Below are 27329 nucleotides of genomic sequence, written 5' to 3'. Positions count from 1 at the left end.
ATGTTTGTTTATCATACCTAATTATAGTTAGACTTAACACAAGTCTTAAACATGTATAACTGATCATAATGAACTCGATTCATATGCAGCCCGATTTTATATTGATCGATAATGATCTTTAAATCAAAGGAATCAGAATAAGTTTTGATCATGGCTAAGATGTGATCTCAGATAATATATATGTTCATCGATTCAACTGTATCCATCATATGCAGAATTACATATACTGCCATTATATATGTATGTATGTACGTATATATAACAATATGTACATCATACTAGTATACATATATACATATGTATATATAGATCTAATCACAGTCATTGTCAGACCGAAGCTACATGCTTAAACACTCCCTCTTAGCTAGGGAAGAAAAAGTGCATATATATAAGTTCTCCTTATTTGAAAAGTGATATCACCTTGATAGTGATATACTTAAGAAAATCAAGTCTCATTATATTCTTTCTAGTTATGGTGTGTACACAGTTATCAAGTCTCATGATATCTACCATAAGAGATCATGGTATACCAATAGATATCATGTCACATAATATCCACCATGATAAAAATGAACATATTGATCTTCTACAGAGATCATGTCACATGATATCTATCAACATGTTATTTTAACTATCATGACTTGTCCATGAATATCAAGTCACATGATATTCATCATGATTGTAATCTAATAATTATAAAGTCGTCACCTTATAATATTAGAGTCAACATTTCATTATAAAAGATTGTCACCTTTTAATAATGTAAATAGGGTAGGCCCATAAGTCATAGAGTCACACATATGATAAAAGAGTTTACACTTTAAACATCTTTATTAAAAATAATACAAATTTACAAAGTTGAGACTCAATCTCATAAACTTACATTTCAACAATACCAAGTTTCTTTCTGAAATGATCAACCTTCACTTTAGGAAGAGCCTTGGTGAGAATGTCAGTTGTTTGATCACCTGTATTAATATATTCCAACTCAATAGCTCTTCTTTCCACCATGTCTTTTATGTAGTGGTAGGGAATTTCTATATGCTTGGATCTATCATGAAATATCGAATTCACGGATAACTTGATACAACTTTGGTTATCATGGTGAATAGTGGTAGGTTTCAGAGGCTCGCGAAATAAGCTAGAAAGCAATTTTCGAAGGCACACTGCTTCTCTAGCTCCCATAGCTGCTACAATATACTCTGTCACAGTAGAACTCTAAGCAACCGAAGCTTGCTTCCTGCAAATCCATGAGATCATAGCTGATCCTAACCTAAAACAACATTCTGATGTGCTCTTCCAGTCTTTTACACTTCCGGCCCAATCAAAATCGGTATATACATGTAACTCCAGGCTGGTATTCTCATTTAAGTTCATACCCAATAGTGCCTTGAAGGTACCTTTATATATGCTTCAAAGCAACAAGATGTATTTCATGAGGTTCACAAATGAACTGACTTAATGCATTCACAGCATAGTAGATATTAGGTCGAGTATTCACAAGATACATCAAAGACCCAATTATTTGTTTGTTATAAAGTGGGATCAACTAGTCTGAATTCAGCATTTGCTTCCTTTAGCTTGTGTAAGTTGGTTTCCATAGGTGTTCACATAGGTTGACAACTCCACATTTCATATCTTTTCAGAACATCGACAGTATACTTCTTTTGATGTAGGAAGATATTCCCAAACTTTTAACAAACTTCCAATCCAAGGAAGTAATGAAAAATCTCTAAGTCCTTCATGTCAAATTCAGAAGTCAAATCTTTCTTACACTAATCAATGAGATGGTCTTCTCATAGGAGGCAGCATCATGAGTCACAAATCCTTCTGGTTGTTCCAAGTATACTTCTTCCTCAATTGTTCCATTTAGAAAAGCAGTGTTTACACCCATTTGATGAAATTTCCAACCTTTAGCTGCTGCAATGGCTATTATAATTCTAAGTGATTTATACCTGGCAACTAGTGCAAAAGTTTCTTTAAAGTTGATTCCTTCCTTTTGAGAGAATCCTCTAGCCACAAAATTTGTTTTATGTTTTTCAATGCTACCATCTGCAACATACTTAACTTTGAAGAGCCATTTGGATGAAACAACAGATTTTCCTTTAGGTCTAGGAACTATATACTAAACATCATTTTTTAGTATGGACTGATAGTCTTCCACCATTGCATCTTTCCAAACATGATGTTTAAGTGCTTCTGAAGCATTAGAAGGTTCAGAGTTTGGAATCTTACACATGAATGCATTGTATGTTAATTTTCGAGGTCTTTTGCTTTCTCTGAATGTCCCTAAGGTGCTGCAAATTCATCTCCTTCCTCTATAACTTTCATTGCCCAACGTGGCCTTTTAGAATTATTATCAAGACTCTCTTCTTGAGTCTCTGGAAGGATCTTATTTTCATTTGAAGTCTCTTCAGGGTACACCCTCTGAATCTCAAGAGCAAGAGCCTCTTCTAGGGAACAAGATAAATCATCTGTAACTAGTGCATCTGAAATTCTGGCTCTTTTGAAAGCAATATCTGTTGGAAATATAAGAGGAGAAACTGAGAGGGTCGGAGTGAATCAGTTACCACAAAAATAAATTGCAAATCCCTTAGATGTCAATACGAAACATAAACTTTGCTGAAATTGCTATCACTCGGTTAACACTATCAATATACTATAACTCGGCAAGCACTGCAATATCAACTGTTACTCGGCAAATACTGAACATGCAGATCTTAAGATGTCAACTGTGATTTAATTTAATTAACTTAGTTGCATACACATAACAGAAATAGCATGAACACAACTAACACCAAGATTTAACATGGAAACCCAATTTGGGAAAAACCACCAATTGCAACTAGTTATTGTTTTCACTCTTCTGAAGTGAGCCTTGTTAGAAGCCAACCATATTAAAGGTTACAAAACACATTGTTAGGCGTGACCTTGTTAGAGGATTTAATCACCCTATTAGGAGTGACCTTGTTAGAGGTCTTTAGACACTTCAATCTAGAAATGCCACCTTGTTAGAGGATTTACAAATAACTACTAGGCTAACTCTGTTAAGAGATTTGAATCACTGCTACAATGGTTAGAGAGTAACAATGAAATGACTTGATTGTTGATGCAACTGTATTGCTAATTTCAAATCTCAATTATGGCTCGAATACTTGATCCTTCCTGATCAGATTAATCTTTGCAACCCAACAAGAATATTTTGCTTATCCTTCCAATTCGCTTCATCTAAACCTCTTTTTATCTTCCACACATTCTCACTTATCTTCAATCCTCAACTTGACCTTATACATATATCATATACATTGTCAAGTCGGCTTGAATACAACTTATAACAATAATTCTTCATCTCTTCAGTCAGCTAGAACCAACAAACAAATTTATTAAACTCGATATGCCAAAACAAGAAAATCCTTTGTTAGCTGATCCAGCTCGGTAGACACTAACACTGAAATGATTTTCCTATGTTAACCCAATTCTTCAACTTTGTAAACTTCCTTTGGTAACCGAGTGAGCTCGGTTAACACTGAACTTCTATGAACTTCTCTTAGGTGCCTGAGTGAACTCAATAGACACTACCTTATGAACTTGGTAAACACTAGAATGCTCGACAGACACAACAAATTGTCTTCATTGCCCGAGTGAGCTCAGCATATATTGACTAGTAAAGATATGACACTTTGTGTAACATCAAAGACAATATACAATTAATCAATTGTTTTCAACAATCTCCCTTTGGCATTGATGGCAACACAACATGTCATAATACAATGAAATTTTAGAGCAAAATAAAAGTAAGGCTAATATCCTTAGTTTCATTCTAATTCTTATCTATGAGAACTCTCTCTATCAGTGTGAACTTCCTCTGACATCAATCTCTCCCTCTGATTTCATTTCTCCTTCTATCAGCAAACTCTCCAAGTTTATTCTTCATCAAAATCTTCCTCTTTGACATATTCAAAAGATTTTCTTTGATATAGCAAACTCTCCCTTTACAAAATTTTTGTGATATGACATCAAACTTCTCCCTCTTTGACATCTTATGCCAAAGACAATATTCAATGAATTTCAATGTACCTGATGTACTGATTCATATGCAATTTGCCCTTTCATTATTACATCAATTTGACTAATCTTCAAGAATACTCAATTGATGCATCACTAAATGTTGTTTAGTGAGCTTCAGTTAGGGGAATAACCCCTAGCTTACCTCTTAGATACAAGAATGCATCCTTAGGTAATGGCTTGGTGAATATGTCTACAATTTGTTCTTTAGTATTCACATATTCCAATTTCACCTCTTTGTCTTGCACTAATTCTCTCAGAAAATGATATTTTATTGCAATGTGTTTGGTCTTGGTATGCATCACGAGATTCTTTGATATATTGATTGCACTAGTGTTATCACAGAAGATAACCACTGGATCCTTGATTTCTACCTTCGTACCTGCCAACAGTTGTTTGAACCAAACAATATTGGAACAATTGACTGCTGCTACAACATACTCCGCCTTTGTTGTAGACTGCGAGATGCAATTCTGCTTCTTACTTGTCCAAGACACTAGTCTCTTACCAAGAAAGAATGCTCTGCCACTGGTGCTCTTCCTGTCATCAACACTTCCTGCCCAATCTGCATCAATGAAGGCTTTTAGATCTAAGTTGCCTCCTTTCTTGTACCATAATTCATAATCTTCAGTACCCTTTAGATACCTTATGATTCTCTTGATTACCATCATGTGATTTTCTTTAGAATTAGCTAAGAATCTTACCACCATCCCAACTACAAGAGAAATATCAAGCCTAATATGTACTACATACTGAAGTTTTCAAATCACAGATCTATATGTGGTCTAATCTACCTCCTTGGAATCATCATTTTTGGAAAGCTTATGTCCAGTAGACATAGGTGTTCCAACTGGTCTTGAATCCTCCATTCCAAATTTCTTTAGTATCTCCTTGATATACTTAGATTGAGTAATGTAGATACCATCTTTTTTCTGTTGAATCTGCAAGCCAACAAAGAATTTGATTTCTCTAAACATTGACATCTCAAATTCCTTACTCATTTCCTCTTAAAAAGATTTGCACAAATCATCATTTCCAATAAACAATGTATCATCCACAAAGATTTATGCCAACACAATCTTCTTAGCTGGTCCTTCTTTGATGTAAAGGCTGTTGTTATCATTTGTCCTTTGAAAACCAATCTTCATCAAATAATTATGAAGTCTTCCATACCAAGCTCTGGGAGCTTGTTTGAGACCATATAATGCTTTGTGCAATTTACAAACCATATCTTTTTTGCTGAGATCTACAAAACCTTCAGGTTGCTCTATATAGACTTCTTCTAAAATTTTATTCAAGAATGCAGATTTCACATCCATCTGATATAGTTTAAATCATTTATGTGCAGCATAAGCAAGTAGAGTCCTAACACCTTCTAATCTTGCAACAGGAGAAAAAGTTTCACCATAACCAATACCTTCCTCTTGAAAATAGCCTTTGCACACTAACCTTGTTTTGTTCTTGAAACTTCTCCATCTTCATTCTGCTTATTTATGAACACCCATTTTGTGTTAATTACATTCTTATCCTTGGGTCTAGGATCAAGAGTCTGGGTCTTATTCCTTTCTATATGTTCTATCTCTTCATTCATTGCTTCAATCCAACTTTCATTATCAAAGTCATCTTTAACTGTTCTAGGTTCAAATTCAGTAAGCAAACATGTACCTTTCAATTTGTTCCTTGTCATTGTACCATCTGATTTGTCTCCAATGATTTGCTCAGGTGCATGGTGTCTTCTGACATATCTTGCAAGTACAAGTACTTTGGATTTAGAGCTTGTTTCACTTGCCTCATCATGATCTTCTTCATCATGCACAGGTCCCACTATCTGTGACTCAGGTCTTTCAGACTTGGACTTGGGTTGCACTGGCTTCAACTCGGTAGCTTCTAACTGCGACTCGGGTTACATTGGCTACAACTAGGGTGCTTTTGGAGATTTTAGGGACTCGAGAGGTGAAGTCTGCTGACTTCCAATTAGATTAGGCAATGTATCAGGTTCAAAGTAAATAAATTTTCTATAGTCTTCAAGTTCTTTGTTGCTTTCTTCTTCACTTTTTTCTGCAAACTCACCAATTTTCACATGTGCACTTTCATGATCTTATGAGTAGTTAGATTCAAACATTTGTATGTTTTACTTCTGCTAGAGTATCAGAGGAATATGCCTTCATCACTGTTGACATCAAATTTACCTTTCCTAGTGTCCTTCAAAATATAACATTTGCTACCAAATACTTTGAAGTAACTTACATTAGGTTTATAGTCATACCATAGTTCATAAGGAGTCTGATTTGAATCCTTCATCAACTGAACTCTGTTCAAGGTATGAACTACAGTGCTGATTGCTTCCTTCCAGTATTTGATTGCAACATTCTTTTCTATCATCAGAGTTCTTGCACAATCCATGATTGATCTGTTCCTTCTTTCTACTGTACCATTTTGCTAAGGTGTAACAAGGGTTGATACTTGTCTTTTGATTCCTCTTTCAGTGCAAAATTCATTGAATGAATTCACCTCCTCTATCTAACCTTAAACACTTTAGCTTCTATCCTATTTCTTTCTCAACTCTAGCCAGATACCACTTGAACTTTTGAAAAGCTTCAGACTTATCTTTTAGATACTTAACTGTCATCATCCTAAAATAATCATCAACAAATAAAATGTAATACTTATCTCCATTGTAGCTCTCTATGCCAATAGGTCCACAAAGGTTTGTATGAACCAGCTCCAAGACTTCTTCAGAATGATAGTTCTTGCTTTTGAAACTTGTCTTGCCCATCTTAATTTGACAATTCTTGCACATGCCCATGTCAAGTTTCCTCAAACTAGGAATACTTCTCACTCTTTTGTTTTTGTTTATCTTGATCAGGTTATCAAAGTTCACATGACAAAATCTTTTATGCCATAACCAGCTTTCTTCTACTTGAGCAATGAAACATGAACTTTCACTTAGATCTAGGTAGAATAAGTTACCTGTTGTTTGATTACTAGACCCAACTAGATTTCATTTTCCATCTAGCAGCTTGGCCTTCCCATTAATGAACTCTACCTTGAATCCAATGTTATTCAACTATGTCACACTCAGTAGATTATGTTTTAGTCCTTCAACCCAATAAGCATTATCACATCTGAGTTCACTGGTTAGAGAAATTCAACCTTTTCTTTTTATGCAACATGGTTCATTGTTTCCAAATCTTACACTCTCACCATCATAGTGTTTCATATGTTCAAAATTTGTTTTATCACCAACCATATGATGAGAACAACCACTATCAATAATCCATGTATCATTTTGCTAACATGAGAAATAAATGCCATCTTATCATCTTCATTATCTGATTCATCCTTTACAGCAATATAAACCATTTCATCATCATCACTACTATCAATAAGTGTCATCTTATCATCTTCATTATCTGATTCATCTTTTACAGCAATATAAACCATTTCATCATCATCACTACTATCAGACTCTTTAGCCATGAAACAGGACTTCTCACCTTTATCCTTGTAGTCCTTGTAGTTTTTGAAATCCTTCTTGCCTTTGTACTTGTTCTTCTTCTTTTCTTCTAAAGGTCTTCTCTGTTTGGAATCTGAACACCTTGTAGCAATGTGACCAACTTCTTCACAAGAAAAACAGATTAGAGGAATTTTACCTTTGTACTTTCCTTTGCCTTTGGGATATCTTCTTTCAAGCAGGGCTTAAATGGCTTCAAGATCGCTGTCACAACTATCTTCCTCTTCACTTTTAGATTGTTTGCATTTAGACTTTGCAACTTTCTTCTTGAGTGACAACTTAGCTTCAAATGCAGACTCAAGATTGCTAGAACTAGGAACATAATTATTATAGTTATCTAGATCAAATGCTGTCAACCTGTCCACTAGAGCATCCAATTTTATCTTATTATTGGGATCACATCTCATCTCTTGAATAGCTAACACTCTAATTGCATAGATAGGAAGAAGGGTTCTGAGTACCTTGCTTACAACTATCACATCATCAATTTTTCCTCCAGAGGCTTTGATTGCACTTACACTAGTGTTGACTCTGTAAACATATTTTGCAATGTCTTCATCTTCCCTCATTTTCATCTCATCAAACTAACCTCTTAAGCTTTCTGCTTTGGCTCTTCTCACATTGTCATCACCTCCATAGATATCTTTTAGCTTTGTCCACATCTCATGAGCAGTAGCACAGCCTTTGACTTCATCAAATTCAACACAGTTAGGAGCAGATGCAATGTCAATCATCATAATGTCATGACTCTTCTTTTCAGCAATCTCCTCCATAGTCAATGTTCCAGTAGGAACTTTATACTCGATATTCAAATATTTCAAACCTCAATCACTAATGGTTGCCAGATGTAGCTTCATAAGTTCCTGCCATGCCTCGAAGTTATCTTTGTTCAACTTGGGAATCTCTCTTTTGTAAGACATCTTGATCTTTAGCTTAGGTCCTTGAAACCTTCTCAGCAAGCACCAAAAGCTCTGATACCAATTGCTGGAAATATAAGAGGAGTAACTGAGAGGAGAGGGGTGAATCAGTTACCACAAAATAAATCCTAGATGCCTTAGATGTCAATACAAAACATAAACTCTGCTGAAACTACTGTCACTCGGTTAAAACACAGGCACTCAGTTAACATTATCAATATGTTATAACTCGGCAAGCACTGTAATATCAACTGTTACTCGGCAAATACTGAACATACAAATCTTAAGATGTTAACTATGATTAACCTTAATTAACTTAGTTGCATACACATAAAAGAAATAGCATGAACACAACTGACACCAAGATTTAACGTGGAAAATCCAATTTGGGAAAAACCACCAATTGCAATTGGTTGCTGTTTTTCACTCTTCTAAAGTGAGTCCTGTTAGGAGTCAAACCTGTAAAAAGTTACAAAACACACTGTTAAATGTGACCCTGTTAGAAGATTTAATCACCCTGTTAGGAGTGGCCTTGTTAGAGGTCTTTAGACACTTCGATCTAAAAATGCCACCTTGTTAGAAGATTTACAAATAGTTGTTAGGCTAACTTTGTTAAGAGATTTGAATCACTACTACAATGGTTAAAGAGTAACAATGAAATGACCTAATTGTTGATGCAACTGTATTGTTGATTTCAGATATCAATTCTGGCTTGAATACTTGATCCTTCCTGATCAAATTAATCTTTGCAGCCCAACAAAGATATTTTGCTTATCCTTCCAATTCACTTCCTCTAAGCATCTTCTTAGCTTCCACACATTCACTTATCTTCAATCCTCAACTTGACCTTATACTTATATCATATAAATTGTCAAGTCGGCTGAATACAACTTATAACAATAATTCTTCATCTCTTTAGTCGGCTAAAACCAACAAACAAATCTATTAAACTCAATATGCCAAAACAAGAAAATCCTTTGTTAGCTGACCCAGCTCAATAGACACTAACACTAAAATGATTTTCTTGTATTAACCAAGTGAACTCGGTTAACACTGCAACTTCGTAAACTTCCTTTCGTAACCAAGTGAACTCGATTAACACTAAACTTATGCGAACTTCTCTTAGGTGCCTAAGTGAACTCAGTAGACAGTCTTCTAAACTTGGTAAACATTGGAATGCTCAGCAGACATAGCAAACTGTCTTCATCGCCTGAGTGAGCTTGGCATACACTAACTGGTAAATATATGACATTTTGTGTAACATGAAAGATAATATACAATTAATCAATTGTTTTCAACAATATCTTCTTCAAAGATGACATCTCTGCTGAGGTCTATTTGTTTTTGTCCAAGTATGTAGATTTTGTACCCTTTTACTGTTTCACTAGAACCAATAAGAATTCATTTTCTTCCAATAGGTTCTAACTTTGTCCTTTTCTCCTTAGGTACATGAACATACACAGGACATCCAAATATCCTTAAATGGCTAATGTCAAGTTTCATTCTTGAAAATGCTTCTTCAGGAGTTTTGTTGTCCAAATGTGAATGAGGACATCTATTCTGAATATAGATTGTTGTATTAGATGCTTCAGCCCAAAATGACATGCTCAAGTTTTGATCATATATCATAGCCCTAGCAACTTCTACAATAGTTCTATTTTTCCTTTCAGCAACTTCATTTTGTTGAGGATTGTAAGGAACTATAAACTCCCTCTTAATCCCAGCAAGTTTGCATAATTCTTTAAATATTTCAAAAGTGTATTCTTTTCCATTATCTTTTCTTAGAACTTTAATTTTCTTTTCTGAAAAGTTTTCAGCGATAGTTTTGAATTCTTTAAATTTAGAAAGAATCTCTTCAGATTCTTTGCACTTAAGTATATCCATGTCTTCTTTGAAAAATCATCAACAAATATCACATAGTACAAGAACCCTCCTATGGATGGTGTAAACATGGGTCCACATAGGTCAAAGTGCACTAATTCTAACACATCTTTAGTTTTGCTCAAACTATTTGGAAATGACTTTTTAGTGTTTTTCCCCAAGGCACAAACTCTACAAGATTCATTGTGAATTTGACTTAAATTGGGCATTCCAGTTACCAACTTCTCCATAGATGTTAGAGCACGAAAGTTGATATGACCTAATCTTCTATGTCAGATTTCATTTGAATCTGAAAGCTCATGAACAAGTGCAAGATTTGTCTTAGTGCAAAGCTCATATAATAGTCCTTCTCGTACTCCTATTGTTTGAACCTTCTTTATAGTTGAATTCTTAGCCCATTCTAGCACTTTTCCTTCCATGAAAGTAATTCTATAACCATCAACTTCAAGTGCTGATATAGATATTAAATTCCTTTTTATATCTGGTACATATAGAACTCTAGAAAGCTGAATAGATTTTCCGAATTTTAATTTGATCGTGCAGGTCCCAATTCCTTTTACGTAATGTGCAAAATCATCCCCAATTGTAACTTCTTCATTTGTTTCTATTTGCATGCTTTCTAGGTTATCTTGATATCCAGTGATGTGTCTTAAAAATCCACTGTCAATTATCCAAGTGTTGGACTTGGTTGATATTTGACTAGACAAGGTTGAGTAGAAGGTATATTTCTCAGAAACTTGACCTTCGATTGATTTGTCAGTTTTAGCAAATGATGCGTGAAGTTTTGATCGATTAGGACAATTTAGTGCATAATGTCCATATTGATCACATCCGAAACATTGAATTTTGGACAAGTCTTTCTTTTGTTTTGACTGTCCATTTCCATGAAAGTTTTTTTTCCTTTTGGTGTTCTTCTTACCCTTTTTATGAGAGTTGGTGTTAAGAACATGAATGTCTTCATCTAAGGTTTTATGTTTTCCTTTAATCATTAATCTCGACTCTTCTTGAAGACAATTAGATCTTAATCGATCTAGTTTTGCGATTTTAGATCTTGCACTTATACCTTGTACAAAGGACTCCCAAGAATTTGGTAGTCCTCCTAACGCTATTAGGGTTAACTCTTGGTTGTCAATCTCATAACTGATTGCAGATAATTCATCTCTCAATTCTATGATTCTCATGAAGAAGGCATTTACTGTTTCTCCTTTATTCATGTTGATATTATTCATTTGTCTTTTAAGAGCAAGTTTTCTACCAGTGTTATTTACTATGAATGCATTTTCAAGAGCTTTAAACATGTGATACATTGTTGCATGTTTTGCCACAATAGGCACTATGTAATCTTGAATGACATCCACGATTATCTTCATGGCCTTCTCATTATTCTCGATCCATAGAGTTTTCTTTGGATCATCTTTAGGTTCTTCCTTTTCTTGTTTTACAAAGGAATCTAATTTGTTCTCTTTTAATAGCATCATTATACGAAATTTCTAGGATTCGAAGTTATTAGCACTTGTAAGGTGGTGTTCAAATCTTAACATGTTTGTCATCTTGAAGAGTAATGAGAGACTGCAACTTAATGTGAAATCTGATCTCTTAAACTTAATGAGATCTCTCCATAACAAGGCTCTGATACCATGTAAAGTTTCTTACCAGATTTCAATGTGATGCTGACTGATGCACAATTTTGATTGCAGATTTGAACACTGATGTCAATGAATTTGAATTGCTCCAAAATCTGTATAAGTTAGTACAGAAATAACAGAGATAACAAAGATGTTCTTTAACTTGAGATGCTATCGATCCTTTGATATACTTGCATTAATTGATTTCGATGCCTTGTTATGTCGGGCAGATTGAATATACATATTACACGGAGGGGTGTGAGGGTGAATGGGCATGTCTCCGAATGGAGACATGACCATTCACCATCATACCGGTTCAATGTTTGTTTATCATACCCAATTATAGTTAGACTTAACACAAGTCTTTAAAATGTATAACTGATCATAATGAACTCAATATGTGTCATGTCCCCTTTTCAAATAATTAAAAAAATAATAATATTTTCTAAAGCAGGCAAGTCCAAAAAGGTGAAGTTTCGGAAAAAAGGGATAATCTTTGGAAGCTAATGGACTAATAAATGAAAATTATTATTAAAATATGTTTTATTAACCCTTCTTGGAAGTGAGTTAGGGTTATGCCTTCTTTTAAGGGGTTTGGAGGTATTTTGGGCTAATTCCAGAACTTGATTTTTGCTCATTTCTTTGTTATTTTTCAGAGGCTGCCAAACTTGTGGAGAAGGAGACCCAAGAACAGGAGTTTGCAGGTTTCTAGGAAGGCTAAAGACGGGAGTTTGAAGCCATTCCATGTGCATGCTCATGCAGAGTTTGCCTTTGTGCTGAACAGTGCAGATTTGTGATTTTTCGGGTGTGTTTTTTGTAAGAGTTTGGTGTTTCCGGTTGAGTATTTCATATCAGTTTGGGTTGCTACTATATTTCAGACTTTTAGATGTTAAAATAGAGCTGAATATATGTATTTGGTTGTGATTATACTTCTGTTATAGATTATTAGTATTTTTGTGGTGTTTTCGGGCTATTCTATGTTGTTTTCGGGAGCCCGATGAGCATTGTTTTTATCCTCCGTTTGGGAGCTGTTGTGTAAATGTTATACAGATCTGAAAATGTCATTTTGTAAGTTGTTATGCTGCTGAAATTTCTATAAAAATGTCCACTTTCAGATTTACTAATAATATGTGAAGCTGTGAAGTTTTTGGCACTATTTCCGGCATACCCGATTTGGGGTTTATTGAGAAATTGGTGGATCTTTGAAAGATTGGTTGTTTGATTTTAAAGATCTGATTAGAGGCTTGAAATATCATATAAAATCAGAAAAGGGACATTTCAGTGGTATCAGAGCTATGATCTTGCCAGCCTGAGGGTTTGTAGAAGTTTGCATGTCAGTTTTGACAACTACCCAAATTTTGCATGTCAAAATTTATGGTTGCATGCTACTTCTAATCATTTGCATGTTAGTTCTTGGTGAATTTGGTGGTTGCATGTTGCTTCTAATCAGTTGCATGTCAAAATCTATGGTTGCATGCTACTTCTAATCATTTGCATGTTAGTTCTTGGTGAATTTGGTGGTTGCATGTTGCTTCTAATCAGCTGCGTGTCAAAATCTATAGTTGCATGCTACTTCTAATCATTTGCATGTTAGTTCTTGGTGTTTGAAGAAGTTATAACCTATTGGGGTGTTTGAAGAAGTTATAACCTGAGTTGGCCTAGTGGTGGAGAACTTGTACTCTTGAAAGAGAGGTCACAAGTTCAAATTCCACTGGGGGGTAGGGTATGTACGCCTCGTTTGTAGCACCAAGCGCCTCTCGAAAAAGAGTACAAGGTAGTTCCCATATCACTATCACCATATGTAAACCCAAAAACTATGGCATAGTGTTGTGGACTATAATACTTACTTACTTACTTACTCTACTCTATCTAGAATGGACACGTATAGTACAGAGTCTCAGAGGACACGATCTTGGACAATTGATATCCAGAGTCAGAACAGTAGAAAGGATGGTTATTTAGACATTCGAGATAAACTTAGAAAAATAAGCCATGACATGTCTGAACAGTTGGTTGAGCACCACCGTATGATGAATGACATGTTGTCCGACCCAGCTAAGGTGGATAAGTTGACCAGATTTCTATTTGGCAAATTTTCTCACAGGGCAGGTGACACAATTACCAAGAACTTGCATGAGGAGTTTGAGAAACTAGCTTATAGCCAGGCAGAGGTTTCAGATTCTACTCCGCCACAGGAGGTAGTGAGAAAGGATATTACGCAGATTGATAGTAATGGTCAACTTGATACTCAAATTGAGACAATTGTATACAGGTCGTTAAAGGGTGATATCAAAGGTATTCAGGATGGTATAGTTACAACAGGTAGTGACTACAGTGTAGTGGGTTCAGATGATGATTATGAGGATGTTGTTGTGCATGATGGTGAGATACCTGGCAGAGATGAGCAGACATTGAGCATTCATGACTTTGCTGAGAAAGAGTACCAGGCACAGTTAGATGCTTCGTCACATGAGGTTGAGGCTGGTAGTACTTCACACGATTTGTCCAGCCAGCTGAAAGTGAACAAAGACATTATTGTGACTTCATTATCTCATCATGACAGGTATGTGGAGTTAGTTGGTATTGGTCATATTACTCAAGTGAGGATTTTGCTTGAGTTACCAGCTGATTCTAGTTTACAGATATGGACTCGAGGCATTTGGGATTCAGCTAACTGGAGATCTTTAACACTTTTTGGTAGCAGTGTTTGTTTGGGTGCTATCGTGGATTTGATTAACAGATTGCATGGTGTTGTCTTTTCTTGTGCTAGCAGCTTGTCCGATGTTGGTATTAGTTTTTATACACTGGTGTTGGGCTTTGTTCATATATCCAGTCGACCATACTTGCTGGAATGTGTTGATGATCTTTCATATTTGGCAGTGTGTACAAATGAGTCCCAGGATCATATTGGCATTGATGACATCTAGGAGGATGCAGTGGGCAGTTTTGAAGACTTAGTTTCCTTGGGTACAAAGGAGTTGAACAGTAGTGCTACAATTTTTGATACTCCATATGTTGATATGAGCTTTAGAGTTGATTCACAGGATATGGATGGTAATACTCTAGAGACTAGTAACTTTGAGGATACTCCTTTAGACAGTGCATCAGAGGAGGTTTGTAGGAGACCGTCAAGCCAGTGCCATCATGTGTCTAATCAGTTGAGAGTTAGTGAGCGAGACATTGCTATCGCTTGCCAACATTTCAATGTTGCTCGTCAATTGTTAGCAGTTTATGGATGGGGTTCTCCTACTGGTGATGAGCAGGGAGGCAGTTATCTTTCCTTGACAGAGTTCCACTCTTTATGGGAGGCTATCCAGATTCTGAGACAGGATTATATGTAGTTGGTAGCCGACAGAGATTATCTTATGGAGTGGGGCAGTACAGCATATGATGCATTATTGGCCAAGGAAGATGAGGTGAGTGAGCTTTCTGAGCAGCTTGAGGTGACTTCTGAGATTCTTGAGAGTACACAGTTGGCTTTCAGGGAGTCACAGTTTCATTTGGCTAAGGTGACCATGGAGTTAGAGCAACTACAATCTTTACTAGATTCTGTACAGTCACAAGCTGTGGTGTCTGATGATCCAAGGATGTCCATGGTTGAGATTGTCAAAGATAGTGGAGATGGGGATGCATCCATCCTTGATACTAACATTGGCATATTGGGTTCATCCCCACTAGAGTCAGGCTTAGTTGAGTTGGGTGTTGCAGCAGATTGTTGTGGTATGCCTGACATGGTGGTGACCTCTAGCACTAATGGCACGAAGACTAGAGATGTTGTATCAAAGACCATGTGTGATGTTGGTGAGCCGATAGTTGGCATGGTTCCTGCTAGTAATACTACTCCCTTGGCGATGTCTTTAGAGGTAGTAGTCAATTCCAACTTGGTTAGTGATCGATTGCAGTTAGTTACATCTGGATTGCAGTCTGAGCCACTGACTGAGATTGGCGCATTCTATCAACATTACATTGTGAGGTATGCTCATCAATTTACCTTTGATGACCATGTTGATGAGATGATGATACAGAGATGTACTTTGGTTCCTAGTGCTTATCATCAGTTATGGGATAGTTTGATGCCTCGAGATGAGAGTTGTGATGGGCACGACATGGCAATAGGTTCTGCAGTTGACATCTTGATAATACGTGACTTAGAGCACAAGTTTCGGAGTGATGCTTCAGCGGGTGTTGTTATTGATTCTACTCCTTTGGCTATGACATCTCCTTACTTAGCTGGTGATCAGTCACAATGGGTTGTATCACTTGTTAATGGTGAGCTGTTGACTGAGGTTGGTTTTTTTTATCAACATTATATTGCAAGGTATGTACATCAGTTAGCATTTGATCCTTGTGTTGAGGAGTTGATGGCAGGCAAATTTGGTTTGGGTTCCAATTCTTGTTGTTTATCTTGTGATGGCTTTTCACCATCAAGGGTGCATGGGAGTTATGGTTATGAGACAGTGGTCGATGATCTACAGAGTTGTGTTGACTGCAGGAGTTGTACAGTGTATGGTTTCTCCATACTTGGTACAGTTTCATTCGGGAGCATTCACCATTGTTGCAGAGTTCGATTGTACATTCCGTATAGGCCAGTGGAATTCGTTGACGGTATTTACTGTGTTGGTAGTTTGATTTGTCCACTTTACTTGGGTTTTGATGTTCTAAGAGTTTGTGTCTCGTGGGTTTCTGACTGTGGAAGTTGTGACTTTGGAGTTTGGTTGAGCAGTAATTGTCAGTTTGATTATGGATTCCTCTTGGTTATATTGCAGAGGATATTGCAGGAGCCTGTGTTAATTGACAATAGTATAGTTCATGACTACATTTGGGATCCAGGTGGATTGATTGGTTTATTGTTCAGCCATTGCTTGAGGACAAGCAATATTTGGAAGGGGAGGACTTGTCATGTCCCCTTTTCAAATAATTAAAAAATAATAATATTTTCCAAAGCAGGCAGGCCCAAAAAGGTGAAGTTTCGGAAAAAGAGGATAATCTTTGGAAGCTAATGGACTAATAAATGAAAATTATTATTAAAATATGTTTTATTAACCCCTCTTGGACGTGAGTTAGGGTTATGCCTTCTTTTAAGGGGTTTGGAGGCATTTTGGGCTAATTTCAGAACTTGATTTTTGCTCATTTCTTTGTTATTCTTCAGAGGCTGTCAAACCTGTGGAGAAGGAGACCCAAGAACGGGAGTTTGCAGGTTTCTAGGAAGGCTAAAGACGGGAGTTTGAAGCCATTCCATGTGCATGCTCATGCAGAGTTTGCCTTTGTGCTGAACAGTGCAGATTTGTGATTTTTCGGGTGTGTTTTTTGTAAGAGTTTGGTGTTTCCGGTTGAGTATTTCATATCAGTTTGGGTTGCTGCTATATTTCAGACTTTTAGATGTTAAAATAGAGCTGAATATATGCATTTGGTCGTGATTATACTTCTCTGATAGATTATTAGTATTTTTGTGGTGTTTTCGGGCTATTCTATGTTGTTTTCGAGAGCCCGATGAGCATTGTTTTTATCCTCCGTTTGGGAGCTGTTGTGTAAATGTTATACAGATCTGAAAATGTCATTTTGTAGGCTGTTATGCTGCTGAAATTTCTATAAAAATGTCCACTTTCAGATTTACTAATAATATGTGAAGCTGTGAAGTTTTTGGCACTATTTTCGGCATACCCGATTTGGGGTTTATTGATAAATTGGTGGATCTTTGAAAGATTGGTTGTTTGATCTTAAAGATCTGATTAGAGGCTTGAAATATCATATAAAATCAAAAAAGGGACATTTCAATATGTAGCCTGATATTTATATAGATTGATAATGATCTTCAAATCAAAGGAATCAGAATAAGTTTCGATCATGGCTCAGATGTGATCTCTGATTATATATATATATGTTCATTGGTTCAACTGTATCGATCATATGCAGAATTACATATACTGCCATTATATATATATATATCATACTGGTATACATATAGATAGATCTGATCACAGTCATTGTCAGACCGAAGCTACATGCTTTAACAATGAGGAAAATGTAATTGTTCATGTTGGGTTTTCTCAATAAGTATGTCATCTCCCACCATTTAGGTTATGTAACCCATTTAAGCTATGTAACCCACCCCAATTCAGGCTTCCAAATCTGTTCCTCGCCTACTTTATGTAATCTCCCACCATTTAGGTTATGTAACCCACCCCAATTCGGAAGCAACTCAGGCTTCCGAATCTGCTCCTCACCTACCTTGTGAATCATGGTAATCTGTAGATCATGGAGATCTTAGTGATAACATTGCTTACTAATATTTTGATTGAACGTGATGTGATCAAATTTATCCTTTATTGTTTTTCATTGTGATCATATTTTATTTTTAATAGCCTATTGTTGCAATGATATTTCCAGAAATTTTTGTGTTGCAATAATTATATTTGTTTATTGTTCAAGGTTAATTAACTTGGAAAGATTGATGCATATGGAGATCCACCAAAAGTTGCAATGGAGGATAGGCATCCCTTAGTGTATACCACTACCCTCCGTTTGAAATCAGTCTCACTAATATTTGCACCGAAAGCCCAATCACCCCGTCATATCAAACCGTACTTCCTTGAAAGACGGAATAAATATTGTGAACGATAATGAATCGGTGTAAGCCTTCCCCCAAAAGGATTCAACGCTGATAAATATCTCCTTGAAAAGCTCCTATGGTGGCAATGAATGAGACCCCAATGGGCTTCACGCTGGATATATAAAAATATACAACCCAGAATGCATATGCATAGAGCGTTCCTTCAAAGGCAATACACAGATACAAGCATTTCCCCTAAACAGATTCGGCATAAGCAAAGTGTCGAATGAAAGATTCAATAAAGGAAATATGTATCCCCAAAGGCCTATTAGCACATGGAAATGAGTAATTTGCAAAGAGCTCCATCGCAATCAATGTTGAATTTCCCAAACCGCTTCAGAACTAGCAAAATGAATACTGAAACGGGACTTTAAGCTCAGCAATGGATACATAATTCCTTTTCTTACAGGATATCATAATTTTTCAATAATTTGAAGTAATAAAACTTGCATCTGCGTGGTAGATAATGATTTCCAGAGCCCTTGCTAATAGATTTACATATGGGCCCGGTGTAAGGGAAAGTTACCGAAGTTTGGGTACATTAGGTGCTGCGTTCAATTCTCATAAGAGAAGCACGGATTCTGGACTGGCTGGCCTTGATCAATAAATATATCTTATCCAACAAGACAAGAAATTCAAAAGGAAAAACTATTAATAAGCTGCTAATATAGTGGATGCTTACTTTTGTGGCTGTGCTTGTGTTTGTGGCTCCCCTTTTTGTCTCTGGAATGCGGCTCATTAGAATCAGTGTCGTCGTGATCATCTCGGTGTCTTTTTTTCGGCTTGTCCTTTTTGCTTCGTTTGTGCTTCTTTTCCTTCCGCTCCCTCCGTTCTTTCCTTTTCCTGTTGTCGTCTTAGACACAGAAGAAACGTATCGCAGAGCGATGAATAACACAAACTTTAAAATTGAAAAAAAGGAGAAGTGAAAATAGCAGTGGCAGGGCACCTGCAGAGGAGTCGGAATCAACCAGGGATTTCTTTTGCCGCCTCTTTTTGCTAGACTTGCGCTCAACTTTATCGCTATCACTATTCCTACTATCACCCCTTCGTTTTACTTCTTCGCTTCTCGCCATTTCCAAACCAGAGCTTATGCTGCTTTCGGAGATTTGTTCAGCAGTGGTCTTCTTTTTAGCTCAGAGTCCTTTGTTTAGCGCATATTTCTTTTAAAAATTTGATGGCCTTATGTTGGTATTTATAAATTATTTTTAACAAAATATAGGGCTTCTCAAAGTCTTCGTGGAAATTTTAAATAATTTATATTTTTAATATTAGTTTATTTGACAAGTCTTTTATGTATAATTAAGGATTGAGAGAAATATTGTCAAATATGATTCTATGTATGTTTCTTGCAAAGGTGTCTAAAATAGTCCATAAAAATTTAGATTATTGTCATACAAATGAGAGACCAATACTTGCACAAGTAATGTGGCATCACTGATTGATTATTTTTTAGAACTATGGGATACATTTCATTCAATTATGGGTAATCATAATTAGCAATAACAACTTTAAAGTCACAACTACTGGTTTAAAGTTGGCAAAAATTTTAGATATTAAATTAGCAATTGTTATCAAAGTCATTAGAACTCGCTCAAGTATTGGATCATTTCCCCTATAATGACATATTTTCAATAAGGAGATACTTTGATGTCAGTGAATGAATGATTGACTTTAATAATGACATCCATTAGACTAAAACAATTTGTGAGACCAAAAAAACATCCTTAGTTTATCTTCTGAATCTTTTTTGGTGTCAAATATCCTATTAATTTTGACTAGGTAGTTGGTTGTTTGGTTAATCTTATTCAAATAGCTAGTGCATGTTGTCAAAATTCAAGTTGTTTTTGTAATAAGTATGGGTATCCTCATAAGATGTGCATTCCATAAAAATTTGTCATTACATTTCCACTATACCTTTTTTATTGTAGAATATGTTTGTTCTTTAGTTTCCTTTTGTACAATTGCAAGATTTCTTGCAGCGATCCTTCAGTCCTTTAACTTAGCTATTGCAAAGTTAGAAATATATTTTGGACATTGTCTTGGATTATTTCCCTAGTTCAAACTGCATTCAGTTTCATCTTGATCAAGGTATGTTGGATTATTCTCAGCTTGCTAGTGTTCTTGACACTTTCTTGACCAGATCGTGTTTTTTATCTCACAATGTTATTTCTTGGTTGATAGTACAAGTTGGTGTCTATCTTGATGTTCTTAAATCATATGTGGACTTATATCTTAGATCAAAATAGATTTCACAACTTATGTGATGATATTTATGTAATTTAGGCCATGTCCTATATTGTAATCTGTTTTGCTAATCTTGGAGAATGTAATATATTCTAGGTCAATGTGCACATCGTGAAGTCTTTATAAAGCTTAATTAATCTTATTAGAAAGTCGGTAATTAGAAAAAATAGAAATTAATTCTAGACCAAATATTACTAGGAAAAAGTTTATTTGTAATTAGCTTGTTGCCTGGAATGTATGGTTGCATGTTACAGACGTATTGCAATCAAATTTCTAATAATTAAAGGTGCATATTGTGTGTCTCTTAATTATTCCTTATTACTTCTTTTGTGTGACTCTTATTGCATGATTGGACCAATCTCCTCGAGACCTCTCCAACCGTGAGTGCACCAAGTGGTATCAAAGCTAAGTGTTGTTCCTTGTGGAGATTGAGTCGATATTTTAAATTTACAAAGCCTTGATTAATTTTTTATGGGGTAGTAGAGTTGAGATCTCAGATGCAATTGCAAATAAACTGCACAAAGATGGTTTATAGAAGGAAAGATGTAAATCTAGCCATGATGAACATATTGAAGATGTGAGTGAAGATAGAGAAGAAAAAGCACAAAATCTTGAATAAGGAGGTGAAATATTTCTCTTATCCCTGACCAAAGTGGATGAAAATCCTCCTTTCAATCCACCTGATTATGATGGAAAGTTGGATTTAGATTAATCACTTAATTGGGTTACTAAGATGGAGAAATATTTTTGAGTATGAAAGTACCAATACAAATAAGAAAGTCAAGTATGTTAGTACTAAGTTGAAAGTTCATGCCTCTTCATGATAGGAATATTTGTAGATCGATACACAATAGAGAGGAAAGGAGAAGATTAAGTCATGGGATCAAATGGTGAGTAAACTAAAGGCTAAGTTTTGGCCTAGAGAATATCAAGTGAACATGATAAGGGTATTGTAAAACCTAGGGAAAAAGGAATCAAGTGTGAAGGAGTATACCAAGTAATACTATAAGCTTGATATCAAATTAGGCTATGTTGTTGACAAAGTTGAAAGAATTGCAAGGTGCCTAAATGGTTTGAGGATCGCAATTCATGATAAGATTGGTAAAAGAGAAAGAACAACACAAGAGGTAAGGTAATTATTGATAGAGTATGAAGACATAATATTTGATGACACACCTGATGGATTGTCAAGTAGTGCCTCTCCCATTTGATTTTTGTATGTCATCTTGATGGATGTGACCTTGATGTTTTAGTTGATTGAATGATCATGTTAGAACTAATGAATGGCCTTCACCCTTGGGGTGATTTTATTTGTGTTGTTGTATAAGTAGATTGATAATGTTTTATATCTTACTTATGTTACTGATGTTTTTTATTAAGTAAAATAGGCTTTTTACAGGGGTTCCTAAAACCCACTAGTTAACAACAAAAAACTAAAGAAAGTTCAAGTCTAGCAACAAAGCAACAAAAACAACAATAGGCCATACTCGACCAATAGAAGAAGCCAAAAAATAGTCAGCCAAAAGCCAAGGAAAAGATTTAAAAAAACCAGAAGCACAAATAAGGGCACCATTTCTTTGACTAGTTCCGCTTTCTTGAGCTCCAGCTCTCCCAAAGCTTCCGCTTCATTAGTCTTTGATTGACTATCATCCAAAGAAACCTCCTCTCCCCTCTTCCTCTTTTCTGTTCTCCTATTTTTGGTCGAGCTCTCAACCTACAAAGAATCGTCATCATCAGCCTCCCTAGTTTCCTCTTTGTCCTTTTCCTCCTTCCCCTTTTTGCTATCCTCCATCATTAAGTACAACTAAATGATATTATCATTAAGTCCTTTTATAATGTTGAGGCTTTGGTTAGCTGAGCTATGGAGAGAGCTCTTCATTCTTTCCACTCTTTTTTCAATCTCAAACACCCAAGCATCCAGCTAACTAATTCTAACTTTGTCGTCCCCCCCCTTCCAGCCTTTCCTGCCCCTGGACCATGAACTTAATCTCTTCAATTTCATGGAACATCCATTTAATGGACCTAAAATTATCCACCAAACTATTGCGGGCATTATTAAGGAGGTCCATCCCCATTTCCCTTGCATTGTTGCTTAGGATCACCAATTTCGGGTCAATGAGCTCCTCCAACTGAATTTTTCCATCCCTTCCCTCCAAAACCTCCAAGTGGATATGCCCTCTAACCAGACCCATTTTTGTTGTGCTAGCATGAAAGTTCCTCCATTCAATTTTCCTTCCCTTTGCATCTAGAGTAATAATGGTTTTAGCCGAACCATCTCCCTCTTGCTTCTCTTCCTGAGCTTCAATATTGATCTCCTTACCCTTACCAAGTGCCTTCTCAACTTCCTTCCCACCACCCCTTCTCCTTTTGACTAGGTTGTCATCCTTCTTCTTAACTTGAGCCTTATTGGTGCCCACCTCTTTCACATTATCCTCCTTATCTGTGTCCATCCCCTCTACCTCATCATTGTAATCTTCCTCAGAGTTAGCCTCATGCTTTATCTTTCTCTTCGTACCTTTCCCAGGCATCTTTTTCTTCTTCCTTCCCATATCCTTCATGATTTTAGCCACCTCCTCTTCATCATCTAAGTGCAGACTAGTGCTATCCTCCATATCTGAAGGGAGGTAAGAGTTCTTTGTTTCCTCTGAAGAAATCTGCCTTCTAGGCAACAACCCTTTAGCGGGTTTGAGCTTTAAAATGCTCATATAAGAGTAATAACAAACCCTCATGGAAGGAAAGATTAGCATACACTTTCTTCTTAAACTTCATGATACTCTTATTTGCAGAGAAAAAAAACTTTGGGGGAAATGTCCAGTAGGCCAACGGAGCAAGTACTTGGCATGAAAGCCCCATAAGGGAAACTGGCCTGCAACCCTTCTCCACTACAAAGGGGAGTCAATCCTGTGACCTCAAGGAAGTAAACCTCAAGGCACAAACCAACTCATCTACAAGTGGTGGCTTAAACTTTGGGGGAAAAGTCCAGTCTTATACCCCAAGCCAACAATGGAGCAGGTACTTGGCAGGAAAGTCTCGTAAGGGAAACTGGCCTACAACCCTTCTCCACTACAAAGGGGAGTCGAACCCATGACCTCAAGGAAGTAAACCTCAAGGCACAAACCAACTCACCTACAAGTGGCAGCTTAAACTTTGGGGGAAAAGTCTAGTCCTATAGCCCAGGCTAGCGAAGCAGGTACTTGGCATGAAAGTCTCATAAGGGAAATTAGCTTACAACCTTTCTCCACTATGAAGGGGAGTCGAACATGTGACCTCAAGGAAGTAAATCTCAAGGCACATACCAACTCACCTACAAGTGGTGGCTAAAAACTTTGGGGGCAAAGTCCAGTCCTATATCCTAGGCTAGTGGAGCATGTACTTGGCATGAATTCCTATAAGGGAAACTAGTCTACAACCTTTCTCCACTATGAAGGGGAGTCGAATGTGTGACCTCAAGGAAGTAAACCTTGAGGCATAGACCAACTCACCTACAAGTGGTGGCTAAAAACTTTGGGGCAAAGTCCAATCCTATACCCCAAGCCAACGGAGCAGGTACTTTGCACGAAATTCCCGTAAGGGAAACTAGCCTACAACCTTTCTCCACGACAAAGGGGAGTCAAACCTATGACCTCAAGGAAGTAAACCTTAAGGCATAGAATAACTCACCTATAAGTGGTGGCTAAAAATTTGGGGGAAAAGTCTAGTCCTATACCCTAGGCCAACGGAGCAGGTACTTGGCATGAAAGTCCAGTAAGGGAAACTAGCCTACAACCCTTCTCCACTACGAAGGGGAGTTGAACCTGTGACCTCAAGGAAGTAAACCTTAAGGCACAAACCAACTCATCTACAAGTGGTGGCTATTATGACCTATTCTGTGTTACTTATGTTATTTATGATACTTATGAGCTATTCAATAGTTTTACTTAGGTATGTGCTTGTGGATACCTTGATTGGCATGGTATCATGATGCTATTTTGTGAGTACCCTTGAGATATGAATAATGGTTGCATTGTGTGATACATTGGAGTACTAATCTTGATTTTGGTTCCTACAATAGTGTTAACTTATATTTTTGATTAAGTTGTTAGTAATATTTTGGCCTTATATGTATGTTGATTTTGTAGGTGTTACCTAGTGTGTTTTACATTTGAGATTGTTGATGTTTCTTCAAGATGACCATCTAGAATTTTATGTTATAATATTCCATATATATTGTTGATAAGTTCAATTAGTTATTTCCATTGGTAAAATACTTAAAATAATTGGCAAATGATTTATTTATATTTGGGTTAGGGATTATGGATTGTATTTGCATATTGAGATGCTTTAATGACAATACACTATCTTGATTACTAGTATCATAGTTTTTAGATGTTAGATGATATTTTTTATTTTGTTTGATCATATCTGTGTGACAATGCTAGTGATGTGACATGATGTTTAATGATGATACCTAGCTTATTTCATATTTAGGCATGGATTATGATTAATGTGTTATTAGATGGATGTCATTAGAGTCACTTTTGGTGTGATTTAATGTTATGGATATTTATATTTTTTTGTCAATAAATATATGCTTAAATGATGAATAATGATTATTTAAATGATTTAATTTAAATTTTTTATCATGTAATTATATGTTCTTATATTGTACTTCACCATTGTTATGTACAAATTGCATGTTGTTGCTAGTACAAAGTCGAAACAGAGTCATAGTCACTTTCGTACAAGATCTACATGATGTTTTATTCTCCTTCGGGTGAATATGTGTCTTTATGTGCTTCAACTATCCATATATTAAGCATTTGCAAATTATTTTGACTTGTTTACTAAATATGTACCAAGTACATTCACCCTGAATTTATGATTTGATTGTGTACCTATATCCCTAGGAATGGGCACCATGAGATAGTGACTTTGAACTTTTATGTTGCGTCAATTTCATCCCTATATGGGGTACATAGATTCATAAAGTATTATGTGATTAGACTTGTGAGTGTATATATGTATTTAGGGTTTCGCAGTCATTGAGGAAAATATTGAATTGCTAATTTTGGGGGATTTTATTTTATTTTTTATTGACTAATTTGCCATAGTTGAATTCTAAATATCTAGAATTAAATTGTTTAATTTGGGAATAGGGCCAATTAGTCTATTAAGTGATTTAATATTCCAATTTATAAGCCACTATTATAAAAGTACTTATATAAGGCAAAAGTGAGTTTTATTACTTAGTTCTCACTTTCCAATTTCATGTTTGAAGGATTTTTCTCCAAAATCCTCTTGTGAGGATTTATTGTTTTTCCCGTTGTTGGAGATTCGCTTGTTGGATCTTCATAAGAGTAGTCTCATTCGATTTGTAGCAAGAATCTATTTCTATGTTGTGACTTTCAACATTTTTGGAGCTCTCCTAAATTCTTATTTCATTCCCTAGTTTTTAGTTTTTGGCTTGAGGTAGGGCTCTTGTAATTTAATTAAATACTTGATTATTTTGATTCAAGTTTCACTTGGTAAATGTTTGGAGGTTGACAACTAGTGTTCCCCTCCATTTTTATGCAATTCTATAACCTGGTTGGAAAAGGATGAGTCTTTCTTTAATTTATATTTTTGAAAATGAAGTTTAAGTAATGTTATACTGTCAAATTTTGTATGTATTCTTGGAACTTGATTTTTATTTGTTTTTTGGGAGTTTGGGTATGTTTTAGAAGTGGGTTTTTCAATTTCGTCAAATTCTAAGATGTTTGAATTTTGGGTGGTTTTGACATCGTATCATTTTGCACACCGCTCAATATTTTTTTGTCGCCTTATTTGGCTTGAATTGAATGTTGCATTAGTAACATCTTCTACAAAGAGTAGCATCATAGAGTTAGAATGATTAGAGGGCATTCCAAGGTACTTTATATCTTGATCTTAAAGTGTGATTTTTTTGTAAATGTGGACTTTTATCAGATTTTGCTTGTGAAATCAATTTGTGAATTTTATTGGACCCTTGGTTGTTTGACCACATTTTGGAAGTGGGTTTTCACTTTTGTTGAGATTGAAGAAGTTGCAATTTTGGCCATTTTTATCCTTGTCTCATTTTTTGTGCTACCCATATTTTGTTGGGATTTTTGTAGCATATGTTTAGATGATGGAACTAGCTTGTAGTCCATGTGTTCCATTCAATCATTGGTTTTACTTTGTGGAATTTTGGATTCATACTTCAATCCTTACTCCTAACAAGATGTTTGGTTGAGGGAATTTTTTCTACTTGATTCTTTTGTCATATTTCCTGAATCCAACTCTTACATTGGTATTATCATGTTTAGTTTGTGGAGTTGGTTGTGCCTACCCACGAGAACATGTACGTGTGTATAAAAGGATCTTGCAAGACCCAAACTCCTGGATTTAGGTTGATTGAGTGTTTGTCCATTTGGCGGTTGGGTTGGGAGATTGTATTTTCTATGAGTACTCATTGTGTGATGAGTAGGGGTATGTAG

General features: G+C 36.0%; 1 protein-coding gene across 2 annotated transcripts in view; it reads right to left on the bottom strand.

Moving 5' to 3' along the window:
* The window catches only part of LOC149542751 (uncharacterized protein C297.06c-like), a 71867-nt gene extending 52085 nt beyond the window's left edge, over positions 1-19782 (bottom strand). For both annotated transcript variants that reach the window (XM_089797640.1, XM_089797641.1), the window contains exons 1-2: positions 19559-19782; positions 19295-19465 (exon numbers count right to left, since the gene is read on the bottom strand). In XM_089797640.1, the coding sequence (XP_089653766.1) occupies positions 19295-19465; positions 19559-19685 (298 nt within the window). In that variant the 5' untranslated portion in view covers positions 19686-19782. The remainder of the gene's footprint in view (positions 1-19294; positions 19466-19558) is intronic.
* Between the last annotated feature and the right edge of the window lie 7547 nt (positions 19783-27329).

The sequence above is a fragment of the Cupressus sempervirens genome, chromosome 8, assembly GCF_028749045.1.
Source record: "Cupressus sempervirens isolate cs-2001-9-10 chromosome 8, ASM2874904v1, whole genome shotgun sequence".
In the NCBI taxonomy this organism is placed as follows: Eukaryota; Viridiplantae; Streptophyta; class Pinopsida; order Cupressales; family Cupressaceae; genus Cupressus; species Cupressus sempervirens.
Note: the sequence above shows the minus strand (reverse complement) of the source record. Positions and strands in the feature narration are given on the sequence as shown.